This window comes from Antechinus flavipes, chromosome 2 (assembly GCF_016432865.1).
Source record: "Antechinus flavipes isolate AdamAnt ecotype Samford, QLD, Australia chromosome 2, AdamAnt_v2, whole genome shotgun sequence".
NCBI lineage: Eukaryota > Metazoa > Chordata > Mammalia > Dasyuromorphia > Dasyuridae > Antechinus > Antechinus flavipes.
In genome coordinates, this window is record NC_067399.1 from 296,086,512 (window position 1) to 296,107,694 (window position 21,183).

The following is a 21,183-nucleotide window of genomic DNA, read 5'->3' on the forward strand; positions in this document are numbered from 1 at the left end:
CTTCTGTGATAGTCTCTATGATTTTTGATCATATCCTTATTCTTTAACTATTTTTGAGAAAGATATTTTCTTGTTCATCTAAGTTGTTTATAATGTGATCTTTTATATTTAAGTTTTATATCCCTTTGGCTTTTATCCTGGTATATGGTATGACAAGTAGTAAGTCTATAACGCCTTTCTGTTAGATTTTGTTTTTCCAGTAATTTTGTCAAATTGTGAGTTTTTAACACCTAGTAGCTATATAATCTTTGAGGTTATCAAATACTGTACTGATGTTTATTTCTCTATGCTGGGAACCAAGTCTATTCCACTGGTTGAGTATTTCTTAATCATAGCCAAATTATTTTGATAACACTACTTTTTAGTGTAGTTTGAGATGGGGTAGTAGACCTCTTCTCATTTATTTCACTGTTTTGAGATTCTTGAACTTCTGTTCCTCTAGATTAATTACATTATTATTTTTTCTTGCTCTCTAAATCAAACTTTGGTAGTTTGATTGTCATGGCAATGAGTAAATGATTTAGGTAGTTTTTTTGTGGGTGTTTGTGTTAGCTTCTTTCTTCAGCTTCCATCCCAATTAATACTCTTCAATTTTAAAAATAATTTTTATTTATCTTTATCATTTATTATTTTTATCTTTATTATTATAAAGAGTATTTCATACTTGTATTCACATTTATAGGTAATCAGTATATTTTATATATTCAGTAGTTATGGTAAATTAAATTTTTTTCTGTTTCTTCCTCCTGAGCTTTGTTGGTACTGTATAGAAATGCTAAAATTTAAGTGGATTTATTTTACATCCTACACAACTTTACTAAAATGATTGTTCTATTGATTTTTATTTAACTCTCTCTAGATAAAACATATAATTTATAAAAGTTAATTTATTTTCTTCTTCGCCTATATTCAATCACTTGATTTCTTTTTCTTGTTATATGTAATATTTTGTAATATTTATGTAATATTTCTTAGCATGTATCAGATAGTATTTTTAATTGACCTCCTTGGTTTGCCAACTGATAATATCAAACAGCCTTCTAGTTTATCCCTATTTTGTATAACCCCTTCCAATTTTTTTTATTCTTGCCTATACCCTCTCATCTAGATCTATGCATCATATTTAATTTCTTCCTCTCAGTGTTTTTAGCATTCTGTGAGTGCCATTGTAGCATTTGGACTATATATATCTTATTCTGCTCCCTTATTATGTAGCTAGCCCATATTTTCTTATCATAAGTTTCCTGCATGATATCCCTTTTTACCATTTATTTTTTACCTGATGTCATTGGTTAATATGTTTTCATCTATAATTGGAATTCTTAAGATTTTGAGGGAAAATGTTATTCTTATTTAGTTCTCACTAGCCTGCATGACTTATTCCAGACAGAAGGACTATATTAGAAGGAATGTTGCAAATGTTTAAAAGAACATTTCAAACTAATTTTAGCAAAATGTAGGTGGGGTTATAGTATTAAATATGCAGAATATATTTCTCTAAAAAATGCCATGATAATTGACTATTAACAGTATATTCAGAAAGCTGTTTTTAAATGCTAGGAGAAAAGAACTCAGAAAAATATCCATCTAAAAGTAACTTTTAATTTAGATAATTGAAGTAGAAATACTGAGAACACAACTTTTTTGATGGGAAAACACCATTTTAAGAGACTTTTGATACTCTCCCATGTATTAGTCACTCCATTTCAAATTGTCCTATCCCAAGGTTTTCCTTGTAGCGTTTATTTCAGGAATTTTGGCCATTTGTTTTTTAAAACAACCTCATAGTGACAAAAACATCTATCATGCACCATGTACAAAGCATATATCCTAACCATCATAGAAGGTTAAAATGGAAGTTAATAGTGTAGACAGTACAAGAAAAGTACAATTACTTTTTAAAAAGTACATACTTCTAAACTATTGACATTCTGTAGCTTCAGAATTTTTGAATGATGAAATTCTAGTTGAGACTTGTTTTTACCCACAAAAAATCCCACTTTTGTTAGAATAATTTATTGGCTTTTGACATAGGTAGGCCTCAACTGGAAAGTTAAGACTTTACAGTGTCTCAAAAATATAGATTGTGAGGATTTTTATTAAACTAAGTTGATAAAAATCTATAATATAATCAATAAGTTGTTTAGTTAAATCAAAATAATATTTTAGCAGACTACAGTACTTTTCCCCCCTGTGTATTCATATTCCATATGAATATTTGAAACTGGAGAAGAAAAATAGTGCTTTTGTGTCCAAGCAACCACTCTAAATTAATCTGTCTAAGTAATTATATACTATTAAGGCATAATTATCTTGGTGGCCTTTGTAGATGAAAGATAAAAAATAAGCATGAAATGGAACACCTCTGCCAGTATTTCTTAGTGATCTTTACTTATCTTTGAGGATAATATAACTAACGATATTTAAGAAATCAAATAGAGAAGAATGGCTCAACTTGGCATATACATTTAGACAAAACCTCTATTAAAGTTGTTACAAGTAAGTAAGGACTGATTTTTAAGATTTCAGAGAGGGAAAAATTAAAAAATGGAAAAGATAAATGGAAATTTATCTCCCAAATGGAAAAGATAAAATTATCTTCCTCTCTTCCTCAAGAAGTAAATGAAAAAATACTTCTCTAGCATTTGACACTGTGGATTACCTTCTTCCAGATACATTCTCTCTTCTGAGGTTTTGTTTGTTTTTGTGGGTTGTTGTTTTTTGTTTTTGTTTTTGTTTTTTTGGATCTCCTATATATTCTTTCTTCTGAGTTTTTTTTGTTTTTGTTTGTTTGTATTGTGGGTTTTTTCTTTTCTTTTTTGGTTCTTCACTCTTTCTTATCATTTCTTCTGAGTCTTATTTGCTGGTTTTTCATTTATATCATCTCCACTAATCATTGATGTTCTAAGGACTATCTCCTTTTTTAAATTTATCATTCTTTCCTTTGGTGATCTCTTCAGCTCCCATGAGTTCCTTTATCATCTCAAAAAGGGACAATTTTAGATCTTTATATCTATCCTTAGTCTCACTCCTGAACTATAGGTACATCTCCAATTACCTTTTGTATATGTCAATTAGAATGACTCATAGCCATCTCAAACTCAACATATCCAAAGCAGAATTCATTTTTTTACTTCATTCTAAATTTTCTTTTTAATTTTCATTCTAAATTTAACAGGCACTAAATAAAATGAGCATCGCTATATGCATAATAGACTAAAAAAGAAGATTGCATGTGAAATTGTAAATTATACTTAAGTTGCTTTGATTTCTAAGAAACAGATTCTACTGCCTTCCACTATCACTACCACTATCTCTTCTCCTTCCATAAAAAAAGAAAATCATTGTAGCATATATGTAGTCAAGCAAAACAAAATCCTACATTGGCCATGGTTTTTTGTTTGTTTGTTTGTTTTATAGATTTGGGATCTGTCACTATCAAAAAGGAAGTTGTGTGCTTCATCATTCTTTTGGAATCAGAATTGTTTATTGAAGTGATCACAGTTCTCAAGTCTTTTAAAGTTTTCTTTATGTGTTTTTGTTTTTTTAATGATATAATTGTATAAAATTTTCTTCTGGTTTTGCTTTCTTAACTGTGCATAGTTCATATAATTTTTCCTAGGTTTCTCTGAAACTGTCCCTTTTAATAATTTTTATAGTACAATAATATTCCATTACATTTATATACTACAATTTGTTCAGCTGTTCCACAATTGATGCTAATTTCTTTAGTTTTCAGTTCTTTTCTGTAAGAAAAGAAGAGCTACTGTACATATTATTTTACATAGTCCATTTTCTTTGATCTCCAGGTTTTAGGCCTAGTTGTAATGACCGCGTATTTAAAATCAGCCGGAGTTAGGAATTCAGGTTAAGGGAAAAATCTTCAATCTTTATTGAAGTGAAAAGGTGAAAAAAGATTGCTATAGCAATATGGGCAAGAAGGATTGCGATAGCAATATGGGCAGCTGCGACAGGAAGCCAGCTAGCAGAGAGAGACCTGAGCTGAAAAGCTGTCGCAATGGCTCTCATATAAAAGGTGGTCTTTTATCACAGGAACTTGTTGAGAAACTTTTCCCCAGTTAATTATTTCCCTTCTAACTGCATTGAATGAACCAAAAAACCCTTCAGTTTTCTGTAATTACAATAGTTCATTTATCCTCTGTTCATTCTCCTCTATTCTTTTAATATTACCTTTATAGCTAGATTATTTTTATAGTTGGAAACAGTATATATGTATGTATGTATGTATATATATATATGTGTGTGTGTGTGTGTGTGTGTGTGTGTGTGTGTGTGTATACATACATACTCTGATGCTGATCTAAACCTAGTTTCTGCCATATAATTTTGCCGGTATATAGCCATAAATAGGAGATCATTTATCTACTATTGGCTTCCTTGGGCGTATTTATGTTCTATTGCTTCTGAATTTTATATATCTAATCAATTAAACTAAGGAAAATTTGTCATTTTTTAACCAGTATCATGTATTTTGCGTGAGTATTGTTTTATAGGATGGTTTGAGATTTGATCTTGGTAGCTTCCCTTCTTCCTTACTTCTTTCATTATTATCCTTGACATTTTTGACTTTTTATTAATTTTCCCCCTCATTTTATAAAATAACTCTATGGTAGTTTCTGTCATATGAAATTGAATCTTTAAATTATCTTAGATATTACTGACATTTTATTATATTGGTTGAGCTTAACTTAACCCAGTTCATCTTTTTCAATTTTTAAACTCTTTTTTATTTCTTTAAAGAGGATTAAATAGTTGTATTCGATTAATGTTTGTGTGCAGCTTTGCAAGTGAATTTCCAAATATTTTTAATACTCTAGTTATTTTGAAAATAATTTTTTCTGTTTTCTGAGTTTTATTGGTAACATATAGAAATATTGAAATTTTTTCTATGTTTACATTCTTCTGTTTCATTGAAGTTAGTTTCAGCTAATTTTAGTTGACTTTCTAGAGTTCTCTAAGCCATTATGTCTTACTTTCTACAAGGAAGCTTTTCTCAGTACCTCTCTTGATAATTTATCATTTATATAGCTTGTTTGTATGTGTTGTTTATATGTTATTTCCTACATGAACACAGAGACTATCTTTTACCTTTCCTTGTATCACTAGTTTTTAATCATAGTGACCCAAACACAATGATTCTTAATAAATATTTAATTAATTCTTCCTCTTTAATCTCCTCCCTTATTAATTTTAATTTATCTCTCTACCAAACCCTTGTCTTTTTAATTCTCCTTTGTCCAGTTCAGCTGAGAGTAAAGTTTATGAACTCCCTGCTCCTCTATGTTTATATAATCTTTGTCTTATGCACTCCGTTTTTTTAAAATAGTAAGCTCTTCCCCTTCCTCATTTCTTTCTTTGTGTAATCCTCTTTCTCTCTTTCTTTCTTTCAAAAGAAACAAAATAAAACAAAATCACTTCCAGGTCCAAAGTTTGTCTTTGAAGTAACATTTTATCTTTTTTTTTTTTTTTTTTTTTTTTTTTTTGGCTATTTAGATTCTGAATTTTACCAAAGGCATTCCTAGCTGTTTTCAGCTTAAAGGGTTTTTTAGGAGATGAAGAGGAAATCCTTTCTATTTTTACTTAACTTCATTTTTCATTTAACTGTTTTCACTCTGTTTCTAAAAGATCTGGGCAGGTTTGTTTGTTTTTTCATGATTTTAAAAAATACTGGTAAACCTTTTTTTGTTTTGTCCTAGTTTTAAGGGAATCTGATGATTATTAAATAATTTCTCTTTGACTTTTTTTCCAGGTCATTTCTTTTTCATAATAAACATTTACATTTTCTTCTACTTTTTCAATATTTTTACTTTGTTCTGACATTTCCTGTTATTTCATGAATTTATTGAGTTCTGAATACTTCATTCTGTTTGGGAGGAGTTTTAATTGGAAATTTTTTTATCTTCTGTTCTATTTTATTTGCTTTTCAGTTTTTTCCTTTAAAACTCATATTTTATTTTTAGTTTCATTTTTTATTTCTTCCTTTATTCCTTTAAGTCACCCTTGTAGTCAAGATATATGTGCATATATGTATATTCCCTCTGAAGTTCTACTTTGTGAAATTATTTTCTTCTGTGTTTAACCTTGTAAGCATAACCCATAATGTGTCAGTATGTTTAATTTTTTTGTTATTTATTTATATTTTTGTTATTGTTCTTAGTCTAGGTTTTATTTGGGTTGGTTTTCTGTGGATCCCCCTTGGTTGGATTATATGGATTTTATTTTGTCCTGATCTCTTTGTCGACTAGATGCTCTTAAATTAGATAACCCTCAGATCTTTAGTTGGCGATAAGCCCCACCCTCTGCTTTAGTCCTTAGCTGCTTGGGTTCCATTGTCCCTTGTAGCTACATTGTCTGTCCTCTTATTTTCTCCTTGCATGTTCCCTAACTAGGAGTTGACTTCATCCCCAACTGTAATGCTGGCAGGTCTCGGTGGGATATTGGGTATTTCATTGGTCTCAGGACTCCTGGCTTAGCCTTTCTGGAGCTGGCACTCAGCTTCTGATTGGACCTGTCTCTGTGGCTCTTTGTATACCTGTCTCATTTTTATGTTTCATTTTATTGTGACATTTGGGGTATAACATCCCCTGCTACTGTTCTCACAGTTCAGGATTTAGATCTGGCTTCTGATGCTCAATTATTAGAACCCAAATGGGCTTGTAACCTTCCTCTTCAGAGGACTGATTGGCTTCAGATCCTTTTGTGACAATTGTTTTGGCTGCATTGGTGTAGCTTTTCTCTTCCTGGCTTCTAGTCCGTTTATGTATGCACTTAATAACTTTTGTGGGACAGCTTCTCTCCCTTTTCAACCTATTTACTAAGATTGTGCTTCCTTGCCTGGTGTCATTCCTCTCCTGTCTCAGGATACATCCTGGCTTCCTGGTTAGATACCTTTTGGCTTTGTTGTGCAATTCTAGATTGGTTTGAAGAGCTTACTTTTCTGCCTTCAAGTTTACATTCTAATTGAAATGCTTCCTAGGGCCATGGGAAATAGATTGATATATCTCTTCCAGGAATAATGGCTAAGTTTTTTAAAATAATGATTCCATAATTGAGAGGATTTTGAAAGGGGGAAAGATGATATGGTTATGCATGCTGAAGCAAGGCTTTGCTAAGACATGAAAAATTAGTAATTAATTAAAGAATAAAATGGAACATGACTGGCTTGCCTAAAGTAGTGGAGCAGTTGAGACGGATGCCATTTAGAACAATGGGTTTCTATGGCTAAACTTTTAGAGATGAAAAAAGAATCAAAACTTTCAGGATATCTGGGCAGTAAGGTTTTTGGTAAGAGTAAGCATTAGTTATTTGCTGGTGTTAGGTGGGAAGATTGAGTTTCCTTATGATGTTTCATCTGGAATGCCTACATTATCTGAACATGCCTTGTTTTTTCATGGCTCTACCCACATTATCTTCATGTTCATAGACTTTCAATCACCTTCTACCCTCCCAACATTCCTCTGTGATAAATAAGAAAAAACAAATAAAAATATTGTTTATGTCTGAAAATGTACACTTTATCCTACATCTCTGAAAAACAGGAGACATGCTTTTGCTACCAGTTGGTAATTATTAACTATTGAATACCACTATGTACAAGCATTGTGTTCATCTCTTGGGATACAAGTAGAGGCAAAAGATAGTTCCCCGCCCTCAGGGAATTCACAATCTAATTTAGCAGCTCTCAGCTCAATCAGTTTCTGTTCACTGAAAGAGGTTTTGTTTTTGTTTTTGTTTTTGTTTTTGTTTTTTTTTGAGGACCTTGCTAATTTAGAAAAGAAGTTGTTAAGAACTTTAAGATCAGATCAAGGGCAGTCTTGTTTCATATGTTATTTTCATGTATTTTCATCTGCCTTGCACTTGTGCCCTAAGGAACTTGAACCTTTTTATTTGCTATTGAATCCCATTAGGTTGTCTCTTTAATAACGGAAGCTTTTTGAGAGCAGTTATCTCACCTGATACTACTGAACACTGTGCTTATTGGATGTTAAATCCAGTAAGTGCTTGCTGAATTGATCAATCACCATATATTTATTTATTAAGCACCTATGTACCAGGCACTAAGTACCAGGAATAGTAATAAAATAATCCCAACTCACAAGTATTTTACAGCAGAGACAGAAAGTACATATAAAATATATGCAGCCTAAATATAAAATTCAGTACTTTAAATCAATAAAAAGTAGTTAAGCATAAAGTAATTTGAGAAGAAAGTAATATATAAGCAGTTAGAGGATGTCATCATGTAGAACTTCATCCTATGATATACACATTATTGATATGGTTGATGTAGCAAATGATGTGGTATCAGATGGGGTTCAGTAATGGGAAGAATTCATAATAGCAATTCTGTTTTGCCAAAAATAGCTTTATTTAGGAGAAGAGGTTATAGACAAAATGAAGGAATACAATAGATATCCCATAAATGGTAAATATGAAATATAGTTGGAGGGTATGTTAGTTAGCAAGAAAGGAATTTTAGCAATTAATAATGGAAAGAGCAAATTCCCTAGTTACCACACTTAGCCAGGAAAAAGAAAACTCCTTAGCAGGCAGGCTAAATCTTAGAAGAGATTTAGCACCCTAAAAAAGTTGGTTAGTTAAGAAAAAGACACCGACACCACAAGGCACGGTGGGGTTTGAGAGACACCATGCGGTACAGGGGAGGGATGAAGGGAAAGACACCATGAGGCAGAGGGACATGCTAGATTGACTCAAGGGATTCAGCAAAACATTCATCAAATATGGTGTGGGCCATAGGCAGATTTATAGGGGAAATTCACCTCAGGGCCATGACTGATATTTCTGACAGGATCTAGCTGGGCCACCAAGATCCCCACAGAGAGTGGCCTCTAGGGTTTGACATAGCTTGGATTTCTTGGCTGGACACAGCAAGGTGGGACTATAGGTAAAACTGATCCCCATCAGTGCCCTTCTCTGTGTGCCTCAGGGCAATACTTCAGTCTTTCTCTGCCAACTGCACTCATCCATCCAATTGACTTCATCAATTGCCCACCTTTTTAATTTGTTATAGAAACATATTGAAAAGTGAGTTGGGGCTCCCTAAATAGAATGGGGTCTAGTATACCGATGCTGAAATTTTAGAGGCCAAATCCTGGGACATTTGTTAAGTAGTATCAGAAGCTGGAAGTGAAATAATAACATGGTCTGTGGGATGGAAATATTACAGAGAAAAACTGAAGCCAAAATTTGGTGACATCACAGTGGCACAAAATTAGATACCAGGGCACAATATCAGATTAGCACAGGATCATTTTGCACCTTACTGGGGGCTCACTCATACACTGGGTAGTCGTATTCTGGGTCCATTTACTCCAACAATCAGTTTCCCCCCAAACAAATGGAGTCCAAAATCTTCTGGAGTATCGGGCAATGATCTCATCTTCTGAAATTACTTCCTGTGGGGAATGGGTGTAGAGCTGAGTTATCCTACAGAGTCCCAATTTGAAGGGGTACTAAGTTTGAGGGATAGACCAGGAGCTGCTTGCAGATCCAATGAGTTCTGAGTCAGATTCCTGAAGCTGATAATTATACCTGTTTAGTGATCATTTGAAGGCTAATTGATCAAAGCCTAGAAGAAAACTTAACAAGCAGAGTTTAAGGACAGAAAATCAATTAGAACTTTCAGAAATGTTTGGAGAAGGCTCATCTTACAGTTTATCCAAAAAGTTAAGACAGAGAGCTAAAGAGAGAACTTAGAGATAGAGTCCTCCTCATTCTTGGGTAATATTCTCTGCCTTCCCTGAAGAAAGAGTATGTCAGATAGGACAGGCTTCTATAACTAGCTAGTTAAGTGTCATTTTTTTTAGAAGAGACTAGGTACTCAAGTTGATAAAGAAAATCAAGAAGTAACAATTAAAAGAAGAAGGGGTGAGGTAGACTCTCCAGAGATCTGTTTCCAGAGACCTTCATTAAAAGTCCTTTTATAATAAAAGCCTATTTAAGAACAAAAGACCCATTTAAGGCTGGAATGACGATTAGAAGTGGGGTGCCATGGTAGAGTGCCAAGCAAATAAAATAGTCAAGATTCCCATGAAGAAGATTGCTTTGGGGAGCTGATATTATATTTAACTCAAAAGTAATTTTCAGAAAAAATTATCCCATCAGACTGAGGCATCCAACCCTTCCTTAATAGGGATCTAAGAATGATTCTCTGTCAAAAAAAGCAGAACTTTGAGATAGAGAGAATAAGTCAAATCTCCCTGCAAAATATCAGACCTTGGGCATGTCTGATAAGCCTGCCTAATGGTTTTTCCTAGCTTATTCACAAGAAACTCTAAAGGACATTCTTTGTAACCTGGCATAGGCCTAAGAGAAGTTTCTACTGGTTTATCTCTGAGATTAGAAGCTGGCCTAAGGATGTTTAAAACCACCTAGAGAAAGAAATCCTCTCTTTGCCCAGGGTCCTTTGTTGGATGGACAGAGAGAGGCTAACATTAATTTGCCAGCAGCTTTTTATGATTGTGTCAGCAAGCCATTTTCCTATGGATTAGTCTGTGCATATCAAAATATTCATTTATTCATTTATTTATTGGAGTTTTAAATATATTTATTGCAAAATTTATTGAGACTCTGAACAGGATCAGAATTGAATATAAAGACTTTTACCTTCAAAGCATTTCTGAGTCCATGGGAAAAATTTTAGAAATCTATTAAGTCATTGGCTGAGTCTTAAAGAAATGGCTAATTCCTAGAGTGCTCTGACTATATGGGATGGGAGCAATGAGAAGTGAAGGTCCACTCCTTGTTCATCTCGCTAAATGCTGGCTGCCGAGGACAGGCATTATCTGGAGGAATATTCCCTAAAACTTCTGCTCTGGGGCCTTCATCTTCATTCATGACTTTTTAAATTGACCATATCTGGGCCTACCTACAACCATTTTTCACTTCACTTCCCAGGCCATCTTGACATAAAATGATAGCCATATCTGCTATCCATACTTGAACTCAAAATCATATCAATTCTATCAGTGCTCCTAGAGTGATTGTGTTCATTTTTTCCACCTTTTCCTATTCCTGTAACTTACTAAGCCAAAATATTCCTTTCTTGCCACTTTTATTAGAATATCCAAGGGTGGGCCAAATAAATTATAAATTTATAAGAAAACATGTTTATACCACAGGATACACAGGACAAATAGATGTATTCCCCATTAACTTAATTAAAATTGATATAATTAGCTTAAATAAAAAACAATTTTTTGCATGGATGTAATGCAGGATACGTCATAAGTTACATCTTCAAAGAAGACTGCACTTGAATTTCTCTACCTTACCCTTAGTCACATTGCATGATAATAGCAGCTGGGTCTCTCTCATAAACAGTTATATCAACAGCTAAATGTTCTTACATTTTGGAAGATTTAAAGGCCTTATGCAAACATACTTCTAGGAAGGATATATCGCTAGTAACAGGCAGATGACTAGGTCAAATATTCATCTACCCATGATAGGAAATAGTCATTAGCCTAAAACATTCTCAGATAGAAAACAGCAAGATCTTACATATTTGCATTTTGCTCATGGTTTTTAAGCTGACCACTTGCTCTGAATATAGAAATTTGCTATAAGAGAAAAAAAGCAGGGACATGATTGCCAATTCATGAATGAGGACCACACATGCAGTTGCAATTGCCCCTCCGTAACCAGATTTAGGAATACATGAGAATTATTCCTATAGAAAAGAACTCAAGTTAGAAGGCGCCAACCTTAAACAGAGGCTAAGATTGTCCCTCCCAGCTCTTGCTCAGATGTAGACGTTCACCATAATAGTTCAGGATATTGTCCCTCTGACTAACTCATGGCATTTCTCTTGAGTGGTGGATTATTGACTTTAATGATCCATCAGACAACAATACTTAAATTCAAAACTAAAAAAAAAAAAAAGAAAAGAAAAATAGCTAAAATCTCTAGGTTTTCTCTCAAATAGCCACTACCTACATCAGATGCTTCAGATCTAAAAATAAAACAAAAACTTACAAATCATTATACATAACCTAACCCATCTCAGGACTGATAATGGGCGGCTCTCATATGCCTGCAGGTTATAGTCAAAAAGGAAAATTAGTTGCAGAAAAATTAGAGGGTTTGCTTGTAAATGAAACAATGCTATCAGGTTAAAATTTTTCTTTAGATATTTTAAGAAAGCTATACATCATTGTTATAATATTCATTAAACAATGAGACCATGCGACACTAAATAAATGTTAAGTAATTTGTTGAAAACAGATGCTGAAAACTTCTGCCATGACAGAAGTAATGGGTTTTTAAATGATCATTTTTAGAGAATTTGCAGTTAATCAGAATTAAAAATATATAAATGACCAGAGTTGAAATAAAAGATATTCCTTTAAATTTCATTTAACTGGGGGCGGAAAAAGAGAGTGGGGTTAGACAAGAGAAAAGCTGAGCACAAGTGAGTGAGACTTTCTCACTTTCCCCAAGGGAAAAAGCCTCAGGCAAGGGCTAAAGAGCATCTACAACTAGTGAGAAGGAAAGGTGGATTATGCCCTCTTAAAATCATCTAATTATTCAAATAACTAGTAGTCAATTTTCAACCCCCAATTTTAGATTAGCTCCCAAAATTCCTAATCAAGAATTTTCAGAAGTTTAAAGGAGAAGAGATTTCAAAACATTTCACCTGTTTAAGAGAATTTATACTTTTTCCTTTCTGCCTTTTTAAAGTAAATCTCCATCTTTAAGGGAGAAAATGAGATATCTTTAAGACAGTCTTAAAATTTGGAACATAGGTGATAGCCAAATAAGTTTGAGCAAAACTTATACCACATTTCCAGCAGGGTTGACAATTTTAAGGCATAGTTTGTAGAATTTTTACAAATTGCACAATATCCAATTTAGAAAGCAATATAGCACCAAAAACAATATCTAATTTGAGGAGTTACAAACATGTGACCTCTGAGTAAGTTACCAGAGAATTTTGCTTCAATACCCACTTTTAGCTTAAAATTAAATAAAAAACATTTAAATTTCCAGTCACACATATCTTTAAAATCTTTTATCCAGATAAGTTTACAATTTTAGCATATACTAGTTAATTGTGATTATTTCATACAATATAAAATCATCTAGCTGCTTATCATTTTTCACATTTCTTTTCATGTTGACAAAGTTTACATTTTACAACTAAAATGCATATATGATTATCAAATAGCTCACATAATAGAGAGAGCCATCTTTCTGGCCTCATGGCAAGAACTTGTCAGGTCATAAAATCCATTTCCTGGAAACTTAGAACTCTGAAAACTTATTTTCATTCAGCCATTAAAATCCCACCAACACTTAATGGTTTTACTATGATTTCCTAGGGATGAATTAATAATGATAATTTTAGGTAACATTAAAGCATCAGAAATGGCAACATTCTGAGGGCAACTCAGCTGCAACAAAATCTGGAATTTCAACTGTATTACCATTCTACACCTGCAGTTTTAGCAGAACCCCAATTTGAATTGGATAACTTTCTAATCAGATGTCAGCCCAGAGCACATGAGACTGTCCAAGCAGGATTGTGGATCAAGAGTTTGAAATGGCATCAAAAATAAATGTGCCAACTTCAGTTAACTGCAATTGTACAAATAATTTGATACAAGATAATTTCAAGGTTGTGCTGTTTCATCTATGTAATTATTCCCTAAAAATCTACATGGAAGAGGATCATAATGTTCAATGAAAAGGAAGAAATGCTCATTGAAAGCTACAACAGTAAACCAAATTAGCTGAATTTACATTAAGGATCCCAAATCCACAGTTTAATTAGAGTTAATTTTAAATAAATTTCAGCAAAATTACTGAAAATAATTTCAAAATATTTAATCTAAGTGGAAATTAGATCTTTATTCAGAATCAATCTGAAAGGAAAAAATAAAAGCATGATGTTTCTATGACACACACATACATGTGTGTATGTGTGTGTGTGTGTGTGTGTGTGTGTATGTGACAAAATGCAATACTTTTTTTTTTTTGGCTGAGGCAATTGGGGTTAAGTGACTTGCCCAGGAAATGTTACCTATCTGAGGTCAGACGTGGACTCAAGTCTTCCCATCTTCAGGGCTGGTGCTCTATCCACTGCGCCACCTAGTTATAATAATAATAATAATTTTTTAAAAATAAAAACATACAAAAGATCACTCTATACTTTTTACTCATTCAATACAAACTATTTTGGTTGCAAGAGTTTATGTAAGAAGAAAAGGACAAAATCCTATACCAATTTTTTAGCAATGGATAAAATTATTTTTTGGATGGAATTTTATCAAATTTTCCTTAATTAAAACACTGAAGAATACAATTTAGAATTGAATTTCCACTTTAAACTCATACAAATTTAAAACTATCTTTTGGGAGATATTTATGAATTCTATTTTTTTTCCCCTCTAAGTGTAGGCCTGTGCTTAAAAAAACTTTCCGACATTCATATTTGTTCTCTTGGAGCCCCAAAATTTTAAGGTGGCAGAAAACTGCCTCTCCATGTTACAATAGTTTTCTTTTCAATTTACCTATCCATTCAACCCTTCTACAATAGGGATGAAGAGAAGAGATTTCCCATGGGATACAGGATGATTTTTCCAAGCTTTTTGAAGGCATCTCTGTCCTGTGTAAGGAGAACTTCTACATACTTGGGAATCCCGAGAAGAGGATTTTAGGACTCTAGGAATTCAGGACTTAGAGGGCCCCCATCTACCCAGAGAAACTGAGGCTGACTTCAAGGCATGGCGGATTTGAGGGACCAATCATTCATCAGAGAGGCTGGACTGGATATACCAGACAAGCTGCAATCTTGGTCATTCCCCAGTCCCTTTAATAGAAAGAAGTCTAGAAGCTGTTTTTAATCTTTTGAAAGCTTAACTTTTAAGAAAAATAAAGGCAGTTTAAATCACAAAGAGAAGGCAGACTGTCACAGACTGGCAGAAAGGAGAGAGGCATGAAAACACAAAACAGAAAAGCGAGCTTTAAATCCTAGATGACTAGATGTTACACTAGTTCCCCTTTGCACTCCTGGGGAGTTCAAATCCCACTTCTGAGAACTCAAAATCCTACACTTAGATAACTTTGTCCACTCATCCAGCATCTGGGAGAGAAGTGGGGATATGTGTTTTACATGCAATTGTCCTCAGGAAAGGATATGACTCCTTAGGGAGCATCCCCTATGTTAAGGTCCATCCTTTGCCCTCCAGTGAGCAAAGTTAATCTGTATGGGGCATACCCTGGGGCTTTGCTTGGTCCCCAATTGTTTTAGGTGAGAAATAGGAAGAAAAATATATTGGGACATATATTTCTTACCTTTAGTCAAGAAGAAGGCCTAAGATTTCAAGTATCAAATGGATATGGCTAATGGAGCAAATGACATGGCACCAGACGATGTGCTTTTAGGAAAAGCACCAGCTTTTGGGCTTCAGTCATGTGAAGAACTCACAATGACAATTCTCTTTGACAAAAGGTAGCTTTATTTAGGAGAAAAGATTACAGATAAAATGAGGGGATACAATAGACCCCATGAATAGTAAATATGAAAGAGTTGGAGAGTATGTAGTTAGCAAGAAAGGGGTTTTAGCAATTAATAATGGAAAGGGCAAATTCCCTAGTTACCACACTTAGCCAGAAAAAGAAAATGCCCTTAGCAGGCAGGCTAAATCTTAGAAGAGATTTAGCACCCTAAAAGAGTTGGTTAGTTAAGAAAAAGACACCGATACCACAAGGCACGGTGGGGTTTGAGAGACACCATGCGGTACAGGGGAGGGATGAAGGGAAAGACACCATGAGGCAGAGGGACATGCTAGACTGACTCAAGGGATTCAGCAAAACATTCATCAAATATGGTGTGGGCCATAGGCAGATTTATAGGGGAAATTCACCTCAGGGCCATGACTGGTATTTCTGACAGGATCTAGCTGGGCCACCAAGATCCCCACAGAGAATGGCCTCTAGGGTTTGACATAGCTTGGGTTTCTTGGCTGGACACAGCAAGGTGGGACTGTAGGTAAAACTGATCCCCATCAGTGCCCTTCTCTGTGTGCCTCAGGGAAATACTTCAGTCTTTCTCTGCCAACTGCACTCATCCATCCAAGACCTCACGATTATCAATTAAAAGACTTGATTGAGATATAGAAACATATAGGCATGTATATTGCAGGGATAACATGGCCCTCTCTGCAGCAGGACTGTGAATGTCTCCTAGTGATGTCCCCAAGCTGCTCCCCACTTGGCCTGTTCCCTGATGGTCTAATAGCTTGAATTTATAATAAGTAACATTTATGTAGAGGTTTACTAAGTGCTTTACAAATATTTTCTCACTTTATCCTCAAGAACCTTTGAGAGGTTAGTGTTGTGTATTGTTCATTATTTTATAGATGAGGAAACAAGCAGAAAAAGAGTAAATGACTTGGCCTAGGTCACTGGGTTACTTTCTAGTAAAGTTTCTGATTTCTAAAATTATGATTTCAGACAAAGCAACATCAAAAGGACTTTCTTAAAGAGAGAAACTACATTTTATAGAGGTAACATTGGCAATAAATTTATTTCAATGCTTAATATATATTTACACAATGTAATAACAAAATATTTAAAGGAAAATCTAAATGATTACAAGGAGAAATAAATAAAATCTATTAAAATAGAATGTTTTGATTTATCTCTCTGTCAACCTTACATAAATCTAATAAAAAATAAAGAAATTAATGACATGAATTTCAGGAAAATTTCATATGAGAGGACTCTCATGATTTCTAGAAAGATTTTTTTTCCCAGCTATGTGTGGCACCTTTACAAAAATTGATAAAAGTTTAGGATATAAAAACCTCACAAAACAAATGCAAAAAAGAATTTTGTCAAAAAATGAAACATATAAATGACAAACCAGTTCTTCAGGAATGTTTAAGATTTCTATTAACAAAAAATGAGAAAGAAACCAGATCAATGAATTGGGAATAGAACTATAAATACCAGAAAACCAGCATTTTAAAAAACAATTAAATGCCAACAATAGAAATCTAGAAAATTAAAGAATAAAATTAAAACAAAAAACAAGCCCCATTAAATTAATAAATAAAAGCAGGACCTTTTTTTTTTTTTATTTTTGGTAGGAGGGAAGCAATAAAATAAACCATTGGCTAATCTAATTAAAAAGAAGAAACAAAGAACTAGTATAAAAGATGTAAACAGAAAATTCACAGGAAATGAAAAAATAGGCAATTGCCTAACTATATGCCAGCATAATCAACAACCTATGTGAAATAAATGAATATTTATAAAAATATAACATATTGAAATTAATAGAACAAGAAACAGGATTTAAATAATCCAGTTTCTAGGAGTAAATTGAACTAATTATAAACAAACTCTCAAAGGGAAAAATACCAACTCTGTGACCAGAGCACAAGTGAATAATGTAGGAAAAAGGGTTACTCCTTTTTTTCCCTCCCCCATCCCATTTTACCAGAAAGTATTATAGTAAAGCAACTTATCCAGTGTATTACCATTCCCATAAGAGCATAGACTCACAGAGTCCAGCTGCAGGTAAGGGAGCAGACTTAGGAAACTCTGCAGAGGGACCTGCCCTAGAAGGGTGATCTGCCCAGCAAAATACCTGCAATCAGTGGTGGCAACTTGAGGACATCATAAAAAATATTTATGCTCTGTAGTGCTGGAAGTATAAGTTTCCTTGACCACATATGTTTATTAAATATGTGTTTCTACTATTACTATTATATATACATGGTCATTCTTCACACTGATAATGTATTTTGGGGGATTCTCCTGTAATTTACATCCAGATTTACAAGGGAATATTTTATTATTACTACTAGCATGTTATGCCATTTCAATAAATAACCTCTGAGCAAATAATACCTGTCTGACTCTTAAAGGTACCTGGAAGGCTTTATGAGTTGTAGTTTAGAATATCTTGAATCTGAGTATCCAGATGATTTAACCTTAAGAGACTTCAAGAGCTTTCATGTCATTAGGGACAATTTAATAAATTAATTTCCTTGTACTATACAGTGATATGAAATAGTTAAAATTCACTTTAGAAGCCTGAATACATTAAGAATCTATTTAATCCATGTAAGTTATCTATTGAATATATTCCAATTGACACGAAAGAGTTAATGTTGTGGCTAGAGTATTGGATTTGGAATAAGAAAAATCTGAGTTTGAATTCTCCTTACATACTTACTAATTATGTTATTTTGGGCAAATCACTAAGCCTCAGTTTTCTCATCTGTAAAATGGCAATAATGGCATGGAACTATTAGGATATAAGGCAAGATAAAATGTATAAAACATTTTGTAAACATTAAAGCATTGTATCAATTTTAGCCATCATTATATTATGTTATTATAAGAGAAGTCCCTAATGGTTTTTTTTTTTGAGAAAATCTATTGCAATCCTATGTTCAAGGAATCACAAATTTTGAGTGGTATATCAAAGTTAGCATTATTGTTGTAATTGCTAATATTTGCTATTCATTAGTTAATAGATGCCATAGTAAAGAGAATGCCAGGCCTGAAGTCAGAGAGACTTGAGTTCAAATTTGGTCTTAGACACTTAATTAGCTGTGTGACCCTGGACAAGTCACTTAACCCTGTTTGCCTCAGTTTTATCATATGTAAAATGAACTGGAAAAAAAAATGGCAAACCACTCCAGTATATCTGCCAAAAAAATCTCAATCTCAAATAGGGTCATAAAGAGCTGGACACAATTGAAACCACTGAAAACTATCATTACTTCCATAATGAAACTTTAATACTACTACCTTTGTATAATTCCAACAAACTAATAAGCCATAGGAAAGAATTGTAATTAATTGATAGAAACATTTTAGCTGTTAGTGTAGTAAAGATCCTGAGTTCTTCTTTAAAAGCTATTTGAAAAATAGAATAATTCATTTTCAGTAGAAACATGCCTACCTTTCATATTGGATTATTTGTCATGGGAATTCGTTATTAATTAAAATATAAGATGGGTTAAATTTGTTTTTAAATAACTTGGTTTAAGTTTCACAGATATCATTCAATTATGCAGTACTTTAAAACTGTGACCTTGAAATTTATTCATAGTCTAATATATTTAAAATTTGCCTTTTTTTCATAAGTTCTGGTCAAGATGTCCAAGGAACAAGTGTGGTTGCAAATCTTCCCTTCCTGATGCGACAGAACCCTGCAGAGACACTTCGAAGGGTTTTACCAAAAGTCAGAGTAAGTTGGTATGAAATAAGTTTTGAATTTACCTTCCCTCCCCCAGTAAAAGTACTATCATATCAGTCTTAATATAGTAGCTACCTAGATTGAATGAATATCTGTTTGAATCAGTACGTACATTGCTTTATAGAAATTTCAGTGTTTCTTTAAATTGTTCTTTTGCTTCTGGTGAAGTCTAGGAAATAATTCTGTTGAATGCTATGAAGATACTTACCAAAAAAAAAAAAAAAAAAAAAAAAGGTGATGTTTATGTTAACATTTGCTTTCTTCTCCCAATGTGTGATATACTTAAATTTATTAGTCAATAGTATTATACTGAGAACTGCTATTTGTGATTATATCTTCATTTGACAATACTAACATAGGTGAGCATTCTATTTTTAGGTAAATCTTATTTATTCTGGTTTACTTGGTATTCTTTTTTTGATTGAAAATGTCTATTTACTAATGATTATAAACTTTTGTAGTATTACATAGCTAATTTTCATAATTATGACCTTAAAACATTCAAGATCCTGACATGCCTTCAGAATCATCAAATAAAGATCATTATTTTACTATATTTCAGTGTTGTGTATTTTATTATAATTTTCTAAAATTGATAATTTATATATGATAAAATGACAACTTAGTCACTAAAATATTTTAGCAGCAAAATCCATTGAGATTTCTTTGGTTTGTAAAAATAGATATTCTATATCTGTTATCTATATATTATATTCATATGTAATAAAAATGGCGACTTTTGTTAACCAGAATATTTAGAAAGGGACAAATGTAAATTGTTTAACCATGCTGAATAATAAAAAGCTTAATCTGTTTTCCTGAATTATATTTTCTATAATTTTACAAATACTTAATTGGCAAAGTGGGGGAGAATATGGAACTTGGCTATTTGGGATTATTTAGGGAAACATGACTAAAGGCAGAGGTTAATAGGATAACCTCTAGAGATCCATTGCAAAAAGCTGTCATAAGAAGTGGTTTGTCAATGTATGTATAATAAAGGTATTTTAGTGATAATATCTCTAAGATGTATGAAGAACTGCTACTTTAATACAAAAATCTGTATTGGTGGTGGGTGACTCCATCCACTGATCTAGATCACAACCTTTTTATGATGTATAGATAATTAAGGGGCATTTCCAAAAAAATGATTCACCCTGTGGCTAATCTTTGATGAGCCTCTGTCTAAACCTGGCTCTTGGACAGTAGATATTCAAAGTTTTTGAGTGTTTCTAGCTTGGAGTATGAACTATCAAGATTTGTATTCTGCTAACTGCCATAGCTTTTGAGAATTCAGTGTTATACTTAGATCATGAAGAGGCATTGGAGAATAATTTTAGTGAAAGGTAAAAAATTTTGTTTCATTAACAGGCCTGTATAGACTAAATTTCAGAGAAGGTACTAATCTTCCCTACTAGAGAAGTTCCACATCAAGAACTCCCTACATTAATGAGGGTTTGGTTTTTAAAAAGTTAAAATGAATCAAATTATCTTACAGATTTTATCATTTCAGAAGATATATTAGGATTCTACTTTTTAAATAGCTTTAAAAACAGCAATCAGGATTTTGTTATTATTTTAAATTGATAAGTGAATTGAATTAAACTATAGTTATTTAATTTCTAAGTGAATAAATTCACTTATTCACTCAACAGAATTTACTTGAATGGTTTTTCATTACCCAACTCTTTAAGTACTAAACTGTAGGGAATACCAGAAATAGAGAAGATTAACCCTGAACTCTGAATGCTATTACATTGCCACTTTCACAGTCTCAAAGTACATGATACAAAAGTATAAGGAAATTTAATGGACAGAAATGATAAAAAAAAAAGCAATAAAGCATATAGCATCTGTTATAATTCTTGTTTACATTTGATTTCTACTAGGGTCCTCATTGTACAGAAGAAAGCCACTTC

At 33.0% G+C, this 21,183-nt stretch overlaps 1 protein-coding gene across 3 annotated transcripts in view; it reads left to right on the top strand.

The window, feature by feature from the left end:
* Positions 1 to 21,183, top strand: part of PPP4R4 (protein phosphatase 4 regulatory subunit 4) — a 130,067-nt gene that overhangs the window by 33,415 nt on the left and 75,469 nt on the right. For all 3 annotated transcript variants that reach the window (XM_051977388.1, XM_051977384.1, XM_051977385.1), the window contains one exon: positions 19,153 to 19,255. In XM_051977388.1, the coding sequence (XP_051833348.1) occupies positions 19,153 to 19,255 (103 nt within the window). The remainder of the gene's footprint in view (positions 1 to 19,152; positions 19,256 to 21,183) is intronic.